This window comes from Dama dama, chromosome 5 (assembly GCF_033118175.1).
Source record: "Dama dama isolate Ldn47 chromosome 5, ASM3311817v1, whole genome shotgun sequence".
Lineage (NCBI taxonomy): Eukaryota > Metazoa > Chordata > Mammalia > Artiodactyla > Cervidae > Dama > Dama dama.
In genome coordinates this window covers 28,797,222-28,815,613 of record NC_083685.1, presented here as the reverse complement: position 1 = coordinate 28,815,613, position 18,392 = coordinate 28,797,222, and the positions used below count along the sequence as shown (strand labels likewise).

Below are 18,392 nucleotides of genomic sequence, written 5' to 3'. Positions count from 1 at the left end.
CCCCTACCCCATGCTGAGATCCTCCACCCTCCCACAGTCTCACATTCTGCTCATGTATCATTCCTGTCTCTTCCTGCTCTAGAAACTCCAAGCATCTGTCTCTTCCTTTTCTTTTATCCCTTAAATCCAATCTGTCACCGAGTTCAGTTGATTACTGATTGAAACAAATCTTGGATTTCCCCAAACTTGTACTCATTTCTTTTCCTTGAACAAACAATCTTCACAAAATACTTACAGTGTTCTTCTCTTTTACTGATTTCTGAGTATCTCATGAATCTTCCTAGATTGCAAAATACTTGTATGTAAGCCTGCATAGTTTTAAATATTGGTTGACAATATCTCTTAGCAGCTTGCTCTCCCTAACCAGTTAATAAGTAGAAAGTAAATCATTGGTAACTTCTTTACATTCCATAAAAAAAAAAATTCTATGTATCTGCATGTGTATACAGCCGCCTTCTGTAGTTTATCCAGAGGACAGTGGAGAATTCTCTGGCTCTGTCCCAAGTTGTGAAATTCCTTTTTCCTTAAGAACTATTTATATCCCTCTTAGACTTTCCACTGGTCAAGTGAGACAGTAAAGTTAAGCAAAATCGACCAAGCTTCTGTTTTAATGAAATTATGAAAAGAACTTTTGGTTTCTAAACAGCATATATTAATAGAACTTAAATGTGAAATTTCTTGAAAGACAATACAAGTGCTGAAAAGAAATAAAATAGAACTTAAATTTACCCATATACCAATTTTTATGATGGTTTAGCTAAGGAGAGAGAGAAAGAAGGGCTGGAGAGTGTCAAGCCAGCAGGCAGATTCTGAGCAAGGGCCCAGAACCCTGTGGCAAAGGGTGATTGCCTAGCAGGCAGAGAGCAGGTTTAGGAAAGGAAATGCGGGCATGTTCTTTTAAATCAGGGAAGGAAGAAGGAAACATTAGACTTGAGACCCTAAAGGAGGCAGGAGCAGACAGCCTAGGGTGCTTAAGAAGGCTTCAATATCTCAAGGGTATTTTTGTTTGTTTTTTTCTTGTCCTTACGTACTGCTTTTTATTTCTATAGGTTATATCATTTTAAGTGGAATCCTTAAAATCTATGGATTTTCAGCAGCTCAATTTTCAGTAGCTCTTTCCAGATCAATTTCATAAAAGTTTGTAGCCATTGGCATTCCCATCAGTTCTATATAAGACTGCCAGTATCAGCTTCACCCCATCAAGGGGCTTTGACTTCATAGAGAGGGACTCTGGAATCACAAACACCAGCAAGTCTTTGTGGATGAAAACCCACGAAACTCTGGGTTGCTCGGAGTTTTGTCCTTCTCTAAAACCTATTCAGACAGAAAGTGAGTACGTGTGTGCATGCTCAGTCGTGTCTGACTCTTTGCAACCCAAAGGACTGTAGCCCGCCAGGTTCCTCTGTCCATGAGATTTCCCAAGAAAGAATACTGGAGTGGGTTGCCATTTCCTCCTACAGGAGATCTTCCCCACCCAGGGATAGAAGCTGCGTCTCCCACAACTCTCGCGTTGGCAGGCAGAATTTTTTACAGCTGAGCCACTATAAGGAAGAGGGGTCATCAGTGACATGATGGTCACTGCCTGCACAGAAGATCTTGGTTGTCCTTCAAGCATTTGCAACCGGCCTTTTTTTTTTTTTCTTATTTTCTGTCTTCTCCACTAGAATAGAGACTCCAAAAGGGCAGGGAAGATCTGTTTAGCTCACCACTGCATGTCAGGCACCTAGAAAGTACCTGGTCACAGGAGATGCTACCTACATACTGATGGAATGAAGGGAGAAAGGAATGAATGCACATCATCTCCCCTGTCAGCCATTCCAAGTCCTGAAGGCTTAGTCTGTAACATCTATATCAGTGAAGCAATGTAATTCAGTATATAATATAATTCAATATAATTCAGTACAGAGATGTTACCATTGCAGCTTGCTCGAAAACACAATTTATATTATTTCCAAGTTAAAATAATTTGAATTACATTTGCCTATACATGATTTATTGCTCTGACCAGGAACTTGGGATGGGCAACAAGGAAAGAAAATCCATCCATTTCTGCCCCTGAAGACTTTCTCCTTCCTCACCTCGAGTACTAGTGGAAATATCACCATCCTCTCTCCTCCTCTTGACCTTTTGGTTAAACATTAGGACACATTTTTACTATTCTCAGTCTGTATTCTTCCTGGTCTTTCATTTCCTTCCCACTGCCACCAGGAACTTCTTTTTCTAGTCCTTTCCTCCTAACATATATGCTGTCATTGTAAGAAAGGACAAATGGTCCCTCTCTCATTGCTGGAGTTCCTAGAACAGGTGTCTTCCTGACTTTCTATGCTGAATCAGAACTCGGGACCTACTGTATAGCATAGGGCCCTCTACTCAATATTCTGTAATAGCCTATAAGGGGAAAGAATCTGAAAAAAGAATGGATACATGTATATGTATAACTGACTCACTTTTCTATACACCTGAAACTAGCACAACATTCTAAGTCAACTCTACTCCAATAAATTTTTTTTTTAAAAAAGAATTTGCTTTTTTTAAGTAAAAAGTTCTGAAGTCCTAGCCAAGCTGTAGCAGCATACGTTAGTGATATTACAGCTAAACAGGCTTTGGTGTCTGCTTTCATCATACACCATTGCTCCTCTGGAATACTGTTATAAATTCAAAACAAGACAAAACAAAACCCACAAGTTTTTCAGACAAAACATTTATTGGTAAAGGCTGCCGGTGCCTAGAGCTTCCTACCTTGGCTCTAAGGCTTCTCGAACACATCGTGAGCCTGCACCCTGAGATGATGCAGATCACAAGAAAATCAGGAGCAGGACTCAACTTCCCTGAGATCTCACGCCTCATGATGCAGAATCAATGGCTGCAGGATGGCTCTGGAGGTACTAGTATATTAACACTTCAGGTGCAACTGCCGTTTGATCCAGTATTGCTGGGAACACTCTGAATGGAATTTCATCGGTCTGGTTTATGGACTAGTTGCTATTTCAGATGATTTTTAACCTTTCTGCCTTTTTTTCTTTTTGCCTAGAGGCTACATTAAGAAAGCTTATGTTTATGTAAGAGCAAAGAAAAGTCACTGAAAGGTTTTAAGTATGGCAGAACCTGGGATGGGATGTTTTCTATAGTTCTTAATGTTCTTCTAGACCAAGGAAATTTTAGCTCATAAGGATAATGGAATACTACTACTTTTTTTCTTCTTGCAATCCAATATTTCACAACACATTCAGAGACTTCAGGAGCTCCTTTAGATCCCCTTAGTCTACAAGGTGTTTGACTTGGGATAAGATCCTTCATATAAGTGTGGGCTGCTGTGTGCCGTGCTGTCGCTTCAGCTGCGTGTCTGACTCTTTGCGACCCCATGGACTGTAGCCCATCAGGTTCCTCTGTCCATGGGATTCTCCAGGCAAGAACACTGGAGTGGGTAAGCCATGTTCTCCTCCAGGGGATCTTCCCAACCCAGAGATAGAACCCACATCTCTGATGTCTCCTGCATTGGCAGGTGGGTTCTCTATCACTAATGCCACCTGAGAAGCCCTCATATAAGCATCTGTGACTCGATTCACTTCAGGAAATGGGTTCTGATTTGCTATAACTGTAGCTAAGATCATGATGCAGTTATTTAAAAAAAAAATACTCTGCTTGAGGAGCTTACAGGATTATTGGGGAGAATTTCTATGAAAAATCAGCTAATAATATAATAGAAGAGCAACAGATTATGAATGAGGTGCAGAGACCGTTCCATCTCCCCTAGTTATCTTAAAGCAAGTGATCTAACTTTTATGTGTCTTAATTTCTTCAAACAAATGAAAAGCTTGCACTAGATGAGCTATAAGACCTTTGTAACCTATGATTCCACGACTCTGGAATACCATCTCCCACTCTAAATCTGCTAAGAATAACAAACTATAATACTTGCCCCCCATAAAACATAACTGGAGTTTACATCTAATTACCAAAAACAAGAACGAGGATGCCATCAAATGCTCTCTGGAGTCTCTTCTTTTGGGCTACTGATGGGACTGAAATTGAACAGTAGGTTAAGCATTAAATCTGTCCACTTAAAAAAGATCAGTTTTTACAAAAGCCCTGTTTAATCAAAGACACCTAGGTGTTTGAATAGCTGATGAAGTAATCTAGTTTGCTTGCTATTCAGCATGAATGTATCCGGCCCTGGGATGTTCGCTGAAACGTGAATGAAAACGGCCTCAGTTGTGGGAAAGAGGCCTGGTTCTTCAGGTCAAGCGCAGCCCTCTCGCCTCCTAAAGTCCTCAGCCTGGCTTTTCCCTGCTACACGACAGCACACCCAAAGCTCCCGTGAGCCCGCAAACAAACAACACAGATTATCCTAAGTAAAGGAAAATAAGAACGCATGTATTTGATATTCTGAATGTTTTTAAAAGAGATTCCAATACATGCATGACTTCCATTGTAGGAATTCAGAATTTATCAAACAAAATAATGAAGCCAACGGGGTAATGACAGGACCTGGGGAAAGCATGGCCGCTCTCCAGCTTCCCAACCTCACCATCTGCTCATCCCATGCTCTGCCCTTGGAAATGAGGGTGCCAACCGCTTCCCAGACTGACACCAAGCAACTGCCCGGGAAGAGCTGCATCTCTCACCCCAGCCAACGCTGGCTGCTGGTGACTGGAACGGGGAGACAGTAATTAAATATTTCCATCTCAAAAGCCACTAGCCAGTCTACTACTGTGCTTATCTTACATTTGAAATAAGTTCCCTCAACTTCCTGCCAATTCTAATTTATCCATTCTTCAAGCTTCAAGTCTCTTCTTTGCCAGTTGAGCCCATATTGCTGACAGCAGTAATTGCTGTATCCTACAAAAGCTGTGTGACTTTGGTCAAGTCACTCAGCCTCTCGGGTCCTTCTTGGGAATGAAACAAGGTTACCCCTGAAGGTCCTTCCAGTCCTAAAAGTCAGCAGCCTGTGGTCCTCCAGTGTTTCTCACAAGGCAAAGGGTTGGTGTGGAGTCAATTAAAAATCATCAATAAATTATGAGAGCCAGAATCTGATTATTTCAATGCCCAATCTCCTAGGCTAAGTGAATTTGCATAAAACTGTGAACACTGACAGAGGGAGGAACACACACCATGAAGACTTTTCAGTGGTTCTTCTCTTTAGCCCCATGGGGTGAGGAGCTCTCCATAAGCCCTGTCTATTCCAAACATATTTTACCTAATTAGGTCTATGGCCTGTCCCCAGCATTTCTTGTTCTCTCTTTTCCCCCCAGTTTTATTGAGAAATAATTGACATACATTACTGTTTAAGTTTACACATACAGCATGACACCTTGATTTACATCTAGTGTGAAATGATGACCCCAATAAGGCTCAGCTAACATCCATCTTCTCATATAGATGCAGCACAAAGAAAAGAAAGGAAAACAAAATCTTTGTCTTTGTGATGAGAACTCAGAGGATGTACCTGATAACCTTCCTACACACCACACAGGATGGCAGGGTCACCATGAGTTACACCCATGGTACTCATTTAACTTATCTTCCAACATCTCAGGACCACCTTCCTCTAATCCCCTTCCTCACCCTCTGCCTCTGGGGACCACATGTATGATCTCTTTTTCTATGAGTTATTGTTTTTTAAGATTCCACATATGAGACTATACAGTGTTTATCTTTCCTGAATCCCTTTAAGGGTGGGGCTCCAGATCTCAAAACAGCATTAGGCTGTGCAGCCCACAGACCTACACCAAGACATGTCCAAACTGGTGACAGGGGTGACATGAACAGGCCTGTGACCCTGACCAACCCAGCAGAACAAGGCGGGGGGGGGTGGTCTCCCCACTTCAGCAAGTTGGCGGGAACAGATGATGCTCTTAGGAATTAGATGAGGGAAACCCAGCAGAGAATAAGTTATTCTCCAAGGAATTTAGCTCTAAAAAAATAGCTAATGAATCTATTAAAAAAAAAAAAAATAGCTTACCACCCATAAGTAACTAATGGGTCTTGGTGGGTGGTGAGAGCTGTGGATTATTTCACCTAATGCTTGTGCAAACTCTATGGACCTGGGACTGTCAGTATGTCTATTTTCAGATAAGGATGCTGAGGCCAAGAGGATGAAACAGCTGCTCAAAGTCATAAAACTTGTCAGAGTGCAGGATGCTTTGGAAAAGAATGCAAGACTGTAAACATTTTAAGATTAAACACAATTTAAGAAAATGATTGCTTTTTAAAAATGTTTTTAAATGTTTTCAGAAAATTGTCAAATTGTCTACATCTACTGCAGCCTTGAAAGTGAGAAAGCGAGTGTTCACATTTTCCTTAGGAAAACACCCTATTACCATTTTCAAAATGTCAGTAAGATCTTGAAAGGGCAGGCACTCACCTCTGGGAAAATCAGTTTGCAAATACTCTCTGCCAAAGTGTGAAGATAGACCCGGCTGCGGCTGGTCTTCCTCCGGGGAAGCCTTCCGGGCGGGTTCTTGTCAGGGACACCTGGACAGATGCCCGGCTGCCCTGGGGTAGCTGCTGGCCCACTCCCTGTGGCTTCCCCCAAGGGCTCTCTGGGGACCTGCCCCGGGGCCAGCAGGGAGAAGGGGCAGTCCCCTGTGATCTGCAGATCCTTCAGCTTCGCACAGAACATGGTGATCGCTCCTGGGCTTGGTTCTTTTTACCAGGATGGACACACAGAAGTCACTAGTGGACCAGAGATGTTGGTGACCAGGGAGTCCAGGGGCTGCAGAAGGTCAGAGGAGAAAGAGGAGTGACTCTGTATTCCTATGGAAAGAGAAAAATACAGGTATGAAAAAGTGAAGACCATACAGTCCTATGTCATTTTCAAGTTAAAAAAAAAAATTCTAGTGCAAATGCCCATTATAAATGGATGGAACATTTGGTAAAGATCTTATTTCCTACGTGTGCATTCTGCTGCTGCTGCTGCTAAGTCACTTCAGTCATGTCCAACTCTGTGCGACCACATAGACGGCAGCCCACCAGGCTCCTCCGTCCCTGGGATTCTCCAGTCAAGAATACTGGAGTGGGTTGCCATTTCCTTCTTCTGTGTGCATTCTAGTATACTAGAAAAATACTTGCTTTTTGTATTTTAATATTTTTCAAATGGAATATAATTTTCTCCAAAATGTCTTTAGCACAAACTACTGATTCCCATTTTTATAGCCCATTTGGTCTCATTTGATTCCACAAGGGTGAAATACTGTGGTTTTATGACAGAAGCTGGGTCTCAAACTATGTCATATCACTGCTGATACTACTAAATTCTCACTAGTCTGTATTTTCTAAAAAATCAGAATAGCATGCATAATGTCTCCTAAACATACCTAAAGAAAAAATGTATATAATGATGCCCAAGTATATGTTGTTAGATCTGAAACATTGTCTTTTACATGAAAAAAATTAATTGAAATGATTACTGCCAAAGACACTTATCTCTACAAATAGTAAAATATATTTAAAATATCACCAAAATGAAAAACAAATAATATTTTTTCAAAAGACTCCTGATTCCTAAGAATAGGCCACTGGATTTACAGGAGGCTTTGAATCCAAATCCAGATGACGCTGGAGTAATCCAAGAAGGCCTCTCTTCCTAGGAGTCCCCAAAGTCAGGAGCATGACCCTTCTCGCTAATTTTCCCCTGTACATTTGTTTTTGTTGATGTTGTAATGGAGTCTCCATAATTCACAACCCATGTCTCATTAGTTAACTTTTCAGTGGAACCATCTGGTTGTAAATTCAGCTTGTCAACAATACAATGATGTTGATTAACTGGGTCCACCGACTATTTCCATACTTGGAAAATCAAAAAACTCAAAAAAGAGGGAAAAAGAACACATGGTCTGGTACAGTGCTAATAACCCTGTATTTACATTTAAGCTTCACAGCAACCACTTGAAATAGGTATTCTTATCACCAGTGGGTCAGAGGCTCAACGTTTGTGTCATCTTTGATTTGAAATGCTAGAAAGTGCAAGAGCTATGGTTCAAACATAGGTACATAGATTCCACAGCCAATGGGTTTCAATTAACTCAAACTCATATATTATCAAGTTACACTTGTTTCTAAACAATCAGGCTTAGTTTATACACTAGAATTAATTTATCTTGAAGATATGGTTTATAAGTTTACATTAGGAAGCAAACAAGAACGTAATTATCCTGCTCGCTGGCTGGTGGTACTTGAATCATCCAGCATAGAGGATTATACTTCAGTCTTTGGAACTGGAGTTCAATTACTTTGTGTCGTTTCTATGCACCTCAGTGCTCTCAGTATGTTCCTAATGTATGTAACATCAGCTTATAATTTGTCACAGATAAATTACTGATAGGCTTAGAACAATGGACAATTCATTTTCCAAACTGGGACAAATAAGGAAGCTGAATTCACATCTGACAGCCCCTGGGGCATTGCTGGGTTATCAGGTTTGGGGAAGATGATGGATGCTGACAGTCCAGAAGAAACCGTTGGAACTCTCTGCTTCTTTTTTTAATTTTTATTTTATATTGGAGTATAGTTGATTTACAATGTTGTGTTAGTTTCAGGCGTACAACAAAATAGTTCAGTTTTACATATACATGTATCTATTCGTTCAGATTCTTTTCCCTTAGTGTGTATTTATTTTTTTAATTGAAGCATAGATGCTTTACAGAATTTTGTTGTTTTTTGTCAAATCTCAACATGAATCAGCCAGAGGTATACATTTACTCCAAACTCCTAATTTATCCCTCCCCCTTTAACCATTTGGTAACCCTAAGTTTGTTTTCTAGGTCTGTGTGTCTGTTTCTGTTTTGTAAATAAGTTCATTTGTGCCATTTTCAAAGATTTCACCTACGTGACTCTGTTTCTTAAAGTCAAACCCCAAATCCTTGTTCATACATAACTTATGAATCTTCAGGAAGGTACAAAGGGAGATGCTTTCAGCATTAAGGAGCAGAAACCATATTCTGCCAGCAGAGAAGAGGGCATGGTCTGTCTCAAAGGCTGCTGGGTGCCCAGAGGTGATCTGGTGATGGAGGACCAGTTACTGGATTCTGAAAGACCTGCAGATCTACAGCTCTCCACCAAGATCTGTTTAAGATTCAGTTCTACAAGTAGCTGTTTCTTAATCTTTAATGTTTCTCAGCAACACTATTAAGCATGCATGCTAAGTCACTTCAGTCCTGTCCGAGTCTTTGTGACCCTATGGACTGTAGACCTCCAGGCTTCTATGTCTTTGGGATTCTCCAGCCAAGAACACTGGAGTGGATTGCCATTTCCTACTTGAAGGGATCTTCCCACCCAAGGATCAAACCCACACCTCATATGTCTCCTGCATTGGCAGGAGTACCACCTATTACTATTTATTAACTCCTGTCCTCTGGCATGGTGTAGATCAGGGGTCCAACCTCCCCATAAAGGCAGAGTGGGTCACTTCAGCTTGTGGTCAACACCTCAACTCTGCCAACTGCCGCAGATACACAGAGGAGAGAGCATGGACATGGTCCCATGAAAACAGGCTGCACAGGCCATAGTACTGACTCATGTTTGCAAAAAGCTAAGCAAATTAGATGAAGCGTTTTAATACAAATGTAATTTTAACCATGGGGTTAGAGTTACTTCCTCATCACCTCTTCCCACTCCCAAAATAGAGAACCTCTCTGGATTCGGTTTTGCACAACTTGAAAGTAATTAAGAGTCTAGTAGATAATTCTTAATAAATATTTATTAATAAAAATCAAAATACCATTATTTTATGTGAATTCTTAGGAAGAAAAATTGTATTAATTGAATGTCATAGTTTCAGTTACATAAAAATATAATAACTAGAAAAGAGGGCACTTAAAAAAGGCCATAAAAATAGAAGATTATATGTTGGAGCTGATGCGGGTCTGGAATTTCTTCCTAAAATCAGTTATTCTGGTACATGTTATAATTTTAGTATTGCACTGAGGATTCCGACATAATGTAGTTTATGAAAATTCTTCCATTATGCTTAATCTTCTATTTAAATTGGATTTCAACCCTTGTTCTCAAACCCAATATTTTATCCTCTTCTCTTCAATCTCATTAGAGCAGGACACAACTGACCAGTCAGACTTCCTGGAAATTCTTTTTTCTCCAAGATGACACAGTGCTCTGATTTCCAGCCAATGTGCCTAACATGTTTTTTTGGTTTTTTTTAATTAAAGTAAAAACAGCAACAGGAAACAAACTGTGCTTACTTCAAGATCAGTTAAGTGTTTAGTCTCATTAAATCACATATGTATCAACAAACTAATTAGCGTCCCTCGTCTGTGCAGCTGATGAAATTACACTACAAACAGATGCAGCCAATGCCAATACCTTGGAAAGTCATGTTTGTCAGTCATTTGCCAGGTTGCCAGGAAGACAGACTATGCTCTTCAAGGGAACCAGTGACGATTCTTTCGTATAACATTAGCAGCAACTTCAGAAATGGTTGGGTCAGTTCCTGAATGCAGTACAGAGCTGGGTGTAGATGTGGTAGTGACATGGGAGGGAAAAAAACAAGTGAACTGAACTGATAAATTTGGTGACAAAGCCTTGGCAGGCAGTGGAAGAGATATTCTCAGAAATTCAAAGAGGTATTTGCCATCCCCCAGGCTGATGATTAAATAGCCTCCAAATTGACTGAACGCTTTCTCCTTTTACTGGTAAGTGATTAATTCCTCTAGAGTGACAATAAAGATCCGTCTATTGACCTCATATCAATAACCAGGATGCAAAAACAGTATATATATATGTATATGTATCTGTGTTTACTGGCCGTACACCTGAAACTAACACAGCGTTATAAATCAACTATACTCCAATATAAAATGTTTTAAAATAACCAGGATGCATTGCTGTGTAGGTAATGAGATACTCCATCATTAATCTCTAAGGAAAGAATTAAGCACAAACCCTTGTTTTCCACATATGAAAAATGCGGGGGTGGGGGGAAGCACCCTATATGTACTCTCTCACACAGAAAACCTGTTTTACAATAGCAGGTCACATGCCAGGCTTAGCACCCAGCCACACCGAAATCTGTGATTCAAGAAATATGTGTTTTAAGATTAAATTTCAAAGTCCAGATTTAGAAGAGTAGCTGAAAGAAGAGAGAACTTCAAAACAAACTCCCTCCGTAAGGATAAAGTGTGCATGCCCCACCCAAATTGTGGCAACCATCTTCATAAACAAATGTCAAGAAGGCAGCTCAATATTCAGAACATCGAACGTTTTCATTCCTCTAAAGCTGAAAAATTGTTCAATAACATTTCAAAAATCAGGACTTCAAAATGTGTTTCTTTTCACTTGGCAGGAAGCAATATTTACAGAACAGTCCCCTGTGACAAACCAGGGAAGCTGGACAAAGTAGTAGAAAAACTGTGCCTCCCTGAGTGGAGGGAAAGGGCAAGGGAGAGCCAGGTTCCTTCATGATGCCCCTGCTCCCAGCTCCAATGCCAGCTCTGCTTTTTTTCCAGTCACAGCCCCGTGCAGCACTCACCCCGTTTACACAAGATTTATTCTTCCACCTACCAGGCTCTGGCTTTGCTTTCACTGTGTCACCCAAGCCTCCTTGCTAAATTCAGTCATGAGCTCCTGAAAGTTAAAGTTCCAAACATACCTGACCTACCCCTGGCATTTTGCTTTTTGTAAGCTCCATTCCCACAGATTCTCCGATGCATTAGCTTGCGTCCTGCTTCCTGCTTCATCCCTTCATTTGTTCACATCCCAGTCTACTCCACAAGCATTTATGAGTGGCCTACTATATATGGCACATTCTTCCAGGTGCAAGGGCAGAGCCATGGGCAAAAGTCATCATAGTCAGGCAGAGCTTACAATCTAGCAGGAAGACTAGACTATTTTTAATTTTTTACTCCTAATTTAGCCCCTCCTCATCTTTTTTCCCCTTTGGCAGCATTAAGTCTGTTCTCTATGTCTGTGAGTCTGTTTCTGCTTTGCAAATAAGTTCATTTGTGTCATATTTTAGGTTCCACGTATAAGTGATATCATACGGTATTTGTCTTTCTCTGACTTACTTCACTTAGTATCATAATATCTAGGTCCATCCTTGTTGCTGAAAATGAAATGATCTCATTCCTTTTTATGGCCGAGTAATATGCCATTGTATAAAAACACCATATTTCCTTTATCCATTCTTTGGTTGATGGACATTTCGGTAGTTTCCATGTCCTGGCTATTGTAAACAGTGCTGCTGCGAACACTGGGGTGCCTGCTCTTTTTGAATTATGGTTTTCCCCAGATATATGCCCAGAAGTGGGGTTGCTAGATCATATGGAACTTCTATTTTTAGTTTTTAAAGGAAGCATCTCCACACTGCTCATAGTGGCTGTCCATAGTGGCTGTACCAGTTGAAATTCCCAGCAGTAGTGTAAGAGGATTCCTTTAGGAAAACTACTTCTGACACGCAGCTCCAAGTATGACGTGTGCTATCAAAGGGGGCACACCCCCGACTCCCGGAGTGACACCAGGGATCCCAATCCAGTACCGGGAGGAAGAGACACCCAAGCTGAATGGTGACTGTGAGCCAAGAGAGCCCCAGAGAAAACAGCATGCTTGGAGGCCAGGACAGACCAGGGCACGTCCCAGGAAATGAACGGGCCCAGCCCGGCCGGAGCGTGCAGCCAGGGAAAACCTGAGGAGGGTGATGCAGATGAGCCAGCGGAGGTCAGGAAGTACTGATGGGGGGTGTGTAAACCATGCCACCTAAACCACCACTCTCTTCTAAGGGCTGGGGGACTAAGAAGTGAGAATACCATTGTATTTTCAAGAGATTATCTGAAATGCAGGATGAGGGCATGAGGGACAGGTCAGAGTTGGACAGGCGGCTGATCTGGGCTGGATCAGAGAGTGGCCCTGTGGATAAAAAGCAAATCAATTTCGAAGCATCTCCGAGAGACAACCCACAGGCTTTGTCTCCTGGTGGGACGTGGGGCTGAAGGCAAGGGAGCCCACAGGCTCCCGACTCACCTTATCAGTAAACCATAGCCCAGGGGAGACCAGGATCCAGAAGAGTACCCTTTAAAGTTGTCCACAGCTCATTTCCCAAGACCAGGTTATTCAGCCATAACCAAGTCCAGATGTGGGGTTTGCAATATTACATGACCATTCATGGGGACTGGGCTGCTCCAATTCTCCTCTGAAGCCTTCTTTAGGGAAGCAGCTCCTCCTTATTCCAAAGCACAGACATGGGCAAGCCGACAGCAGTTCAGATTCTAGGCCGGCTACTGACCTCCACAGTGCAAGGCAGTTCCAGCTCTCTGCACCAGCGGAAGATGCTTAGTTTAAATTTTTGTTACTAAGAGCCCATGCTGGTCACCCTCCACAGAATAAGGAAGTTACCTCTAAAGTTCATGGCAACCTCAGCCCTGGGGACCCAAAACACAAGGAACTCTCCTTTTCCTAAAAATAACTGCCTTGCTAAAGCTACAGCACCGGACACAGATGCTTAACACATTACATTAATTTTTTCTTAAAAATAAGGTGGGCATGATCCATACCTTTCTTAGATTCAGCAGGCAATTCAGTGACAACTTTGAAATAAGAGCAACGTTGATACTCTAGAGCTGGGAGATCTTAACTCTAAGAATTATCACTTTTTGATTCTCAATTTGTATAGAAAACTGTTACAGGATGCTTTATGACTAATTAAAGAGTAAAACTTTGGGGACTATAAATTCTAAATACCTGTGCTTTTAAACCTCTCTACCAGGATTATCACTGAAATCTGAGGGCATACAGTTAGTAGCTCTTCAAATTAAATCCCATTCCCTCATAATGGCAGGTCACAAGGAAATCAGATAAATGTTTCAATATTTTGTTCCAGAAATATGTGGAATACTTTCCAGCTCTTCCTAGAATCCACATCATACTTATACTGCTCAAATAGTTCCTTACAATGACTTCATCTTTTTATGAATATATTTACGGAAAATATGGTGATTCTTACGCAGAGTTACGAGAGACAAGTGATTCCTTTTTACCCTATAAAAAGCCATTTTGTTTTCAACTATTTGCAGATAAATACTGTGTATTTCTGTGATGTGGTTTAGCTCATACCCACCAATGAGGGATAACATCAGTGTAAAATAGGGGTCACCTAGACCCCCATTCGCCCCTGCAAGTCCCCTCAGCTCAGCTTGAATACACACCCTGTCTTGTTACAGTTTCCTTTTTTAGTTCCCTTTCTCAATAACTCATCAGGCTCTTCACTTTCCTACAGTCCCTTCCCATCAAGCTACCTCTTCCCCTTAAACCAGTCCTGTAATTACTATAGTGCGGTATTCATCAGAATTCAGCTTGTCTTTTTAACTAAGCTTGTATGTTTGTTAGGACCGTTATAGCTCTAGCTAGTGCTGTTAAGTGTTGATTGGTTTCACTTCAACACATTTTCTTCCCATAAGTCCATTTATTTTTAGTGCATAATTCTGCAGCATACAGAGATTTTTAGGAACACTTGTATCATGTTATATGAGAAATGCCTGTATTTCAACAGTGTTTGATTGAAATTTACAAGTAAGGTGAAATCCTACTTAATTACTTAGGGAAAAAATAGTCACATTCTCTAAGACTATGGATTTCATTACTATTTAGGTAGTAAACACTGATGAAACTTTCAAAACAGATCAGGTGTGAGGACCCAAGTCAGGTTCCAGAACCAAAGGCTGAGTTAGGTTCCGGCACCAAAGGCTGTGTGTTTAACTCTTGACTCTACCCTTTATCAACTCTGTGAATTTAGTAAAATTCCTAAGCTAATTCACCCCAACTCTCTCCATATGGAAACAGGTATCCTAATAAGAATTATTTCCTACATGTGCTGTGAAGTCAACCATCCCAATTACTTCTCAGGAATAGAGTGATATTGAATCATTTTCTTAACTTCACTGAGCTGCTGTTACCTTGCCCATAAAATGATGAGGAAGCAGGGGTATATGAATGATTAGGGAAAAGTTATGCAAAAGCATTCCACAGAACAATCAGGCTCACAGAAGCAACTAAATAAATGATTGACAAATGTATTCTATCTTCTCAGAAAGACAGGTAATATGTTAAACCTATGACACTTTTAATCATCACTTTTCAAAGCCAAGTAAACTCATTTATAGCAGGTGCTTCAGTTCAGTTCAGTTGCTCAGTCGTGTCCGACTCTTTGTGACCCCATGCTAAGCACGCCAGGCCTTAGTGTACCACAAATACAGAAAACGTTCTCCACTTGAAGAACATTACAGCATACCAAGAAAGTCGTATCTATGTCAACAGTTAGGTTCCGTTTATTGAATTACAAAATAATGGAGTATACAGCATAACCCAGAGCACTAAGATTCTATTTTGGTTTCATCTTATGTAATTCTATTAACTAATAAGTTGCATGCCAAATTTCTTTAATAAAATATTAGAATAAACATTGAAGAACTATGCTAGTTTTTAAATCTCTTTTTCCACTCATTAAACCAAACTTGTTATATCAATCAAGCAAATCTTATATCATTACAGTGCATACTATTTTCAATAAATCCAAATTATTTCCAATGTGGAACATTTTTAAATTAAAACCAAGCTAAAACAGGAATCCCATGGTATCTGATTTTCTTTTCCTAGAATGCTAGATTGACAAGTGGTTAGTATTTATTACACAAAGAATCTTATCTCCAACTTTTGCTTTAATAAGTTACCGATTCTTCTCAAAATTGATTCAATGGTAACCTTTTTATCTATTTACCTCTCAAAGTTAGTTTATTTTGTAGAAAGGTTTAGGTGATGAGGAAGGAGAGGTGAGACACTTAGGACAATGTTTAAGATACTTGTGAAATCAAGATAAGCCACCCAACATCTGACTAAAATAGGTTTGTGACAAGAGTAAAGTCAATTCTGGTATTGACTGTCACATCTGTGGAGCATCTGATTTAATATTTTGAACAATGAAGAGGCATCCAAGTGACTTCCCCTTGATGGGAAAGAAGGGTGACCTCATGAGCATGGATTCACTCTACAGTGGAAGAAAGTCAAATTATCTGAACTCTAACCTATCACATTTGGAAGGAAGATTCTGGAAGAAGACACAATAGTGAGTCTTAATTCTTCTAGTAAAGCCCTTGGAACTTTTACCAAGATCCTTGAGAAAAAAGGACCACAAACTAACAGAGTCATAAACACCTAAGACTTGTAAGCTCTGCTGGAGATGGAACCTTCTCCAGCCTAACCAAGAATAAATTAATCAAGACGTATAGGCCTGGCCACATGGAAACAAACAAAGAGCAAAACAAGGAGACCAAGAAGAAATGCATCGTGATGGAGGCGTGGGTGGTGGAGGAGATGCTGGTCCTGGAACAGTGGGAGGGTCAGAGGAAAATAAACCAGCCCCGAGGAAGACCCGGAAACTCAGGGGGCTGGCAGACCATGGCCTGTGGGTCAAATCCAGCCTGCTGCCTGTTTTTGTCCAGCCCTTGTGCTAAGAATGGTCTTCATATGATGAAGTGAAGGAAAACCGAAAGAATATTTCACGATAAACGAGCACAACATGAAATTCAAATTTCCATGTCCATAAATACAGCTTCACTGGAACACGGCCATGTTGTGCCATAATAAGAAATATATATCTGGTCTCTGCCCACTCTTGCTCTTTTCTGCTTCCTGGCACACAGCTCCCTAAACCCTCGGAATCTCCAGAGCGATGGTCTTTTTTTTAATGCTAATGAGGTAGCTGGTGGCCGGGGGCCCCTGGGTCGCCTAGGACACAGCAAGCAACCTGGGATTAGAGGGTTGGAACTTTACATCCCATCCATATCTCTAGTGGGTAGGGGAAGGAGAGGCTGAAGTTTGAGTTAATCACTGATAGCCGATGATTTTTCTTTTTTTTTTTTTTTGCACTTTTATTTTTTTGATTAATTTTTATTTGGGTATAGTTGCTTTACAATGTGTTAGTTTCCGCCGTACAGCAAAGTGAATTAGTCATATGTATACATACATCCGCCTTTTTTGGATTTGCTTCCCATTTAGGTCACCACAGAGCACCGGGTAGAGTTCCCCATGCTATACAGTAGGTTCCCATTTGCTATCTATTCTATCTGTAGTAGTCTGTATATCTCAATCTCAATCTCTCCCACCCACCCCTACCCCCTTGGTATCCACATGTGTCTCTCTTTCAGCTTTGCAAACACGTTCATTTGCACCATTGTTCTAGATTCCATGTATAAGTGATATTACATCATATTCGCTTTACTCTGACTTATTTCACTCTGTGTCTCTAAGTCCATCCACGTCTCTGCAAATGATGACCAATGATTTAACCATCATGCCTACATAATGAAGCCTCCATAGAAAACCCCAACTGTGGTGGCAAGCTCCTGGGCTGGGGAACATGTGGAGGTGCTAGGAGGGTGGGGCGCCCAGAGCCCATGAAGTTCCAGGTCCTTCCCCACACCTTCCCTGTGTGTCTCTTCCATCTGACTGTTCTTGAATGTATCCTTTTATAATAAATGGGTATACAGTAAGCAAGCTATTTTCCTGAATTCTGTGAGCTCGTCTAGCATATTATGGAACGCAAGGAGGGGAGATGTGGGAACCTTTCATTCACAGTTAGTTGGTCAGAAGCTGACCAGCTTCATGACCAGAGGCATGAATGTGAGATTAGGAGCTGAAGCCAGGGCAGTCTTGTGGGACTGTGCCCTCAACCTACAGGATCTGACACTAACTCAGGGATATGGTCTCAAAACTGAACTAAACTGTAGGGCACCCAGCGGGTGTCACAATTTCTGGGGAAAGGAAACACACACATCTGGTGTTGGAAGTGAAGTACTGATAATACAGGGAAAACAGGGATTTTCATGTTTACAAATTCATTCATTTACACGTGGCCTACAACTGCAGCTTTGGATCAACAGTGGCAGAACCAAGTAATTGCAAGAGACCCCCAAGGCCACCAAAGCCTAAACTATTTACTATCTGATCCTTTATAGAATCGGTTTGCTGATCTTATAAAACATCATATACATTCTCTCCTTGAATCAACACTACCATCCTATGGGGAGTGTGTATTTATATCTTTTACATAAAAAGAATCTAAAACATAGATTATTTGTCCTTGATCATTGCTAGTGAGTGGCAGAAACAGGAAGTGAACCCAGGCCCATCTGATTATAAATCCAATGTGCTAGGGTGCCTTTGATAAACAGGGGACCTTTTCTATATCACAGGGATTATTCCTCAAATTCCTCCAACAGTACATACAGTCTGGGAAAACAAAGATTAAATTTACCTGCCATTGGGCCTGTGGACCGAAGGAATGTAGCCAGGACATCCCAGAAATGCAGGTGTGAGATGCCCTCTCAGGACCCCATGAACTCTCATAAGACCCCGTTGTGCAAAATTTTACTTTTATCTCTATGGTTTGGGGA

At 41.0% G+C, this 18,392-nt stretch overlaps 1 protein-coding gene across 6 annotated transcripts in view; it reads right to left on the bottom strand.

The window, feature by feature from the left end:
- The window catches only part of GUCY1A1 (guanylate cyclase 1 soluble subunit alpha 1), a 70,232-nt gene that overhangs the window by 33,022 nt on the left and 18,818 nt on the right, over positions 1-18,392 (bottom strand). For 4 of the 6 annotated variants that reach the window (XM_061142239.1, XM_061142241.1, XM_061142240.1 and 1 more), the window contains exon 2: positions 6,365-6,756. In XM_061142239.1, coding sequence (XP_060998222.1) covers positions 6,365-6,622 — 258 coding nt within the window. In that variant the 5' untranslated portion in view covers positions 6,623-6,756. Of the gene's footprint in view, positions 1-6,364; positions 6,757-10,317; positions 10,439-12,969; positions 13,089-18,392 lie in introns of those variants that run through there. The other 2 variants (XM_061142243.1, XM_061142242.1) reach the window with 2 other exon arrangements.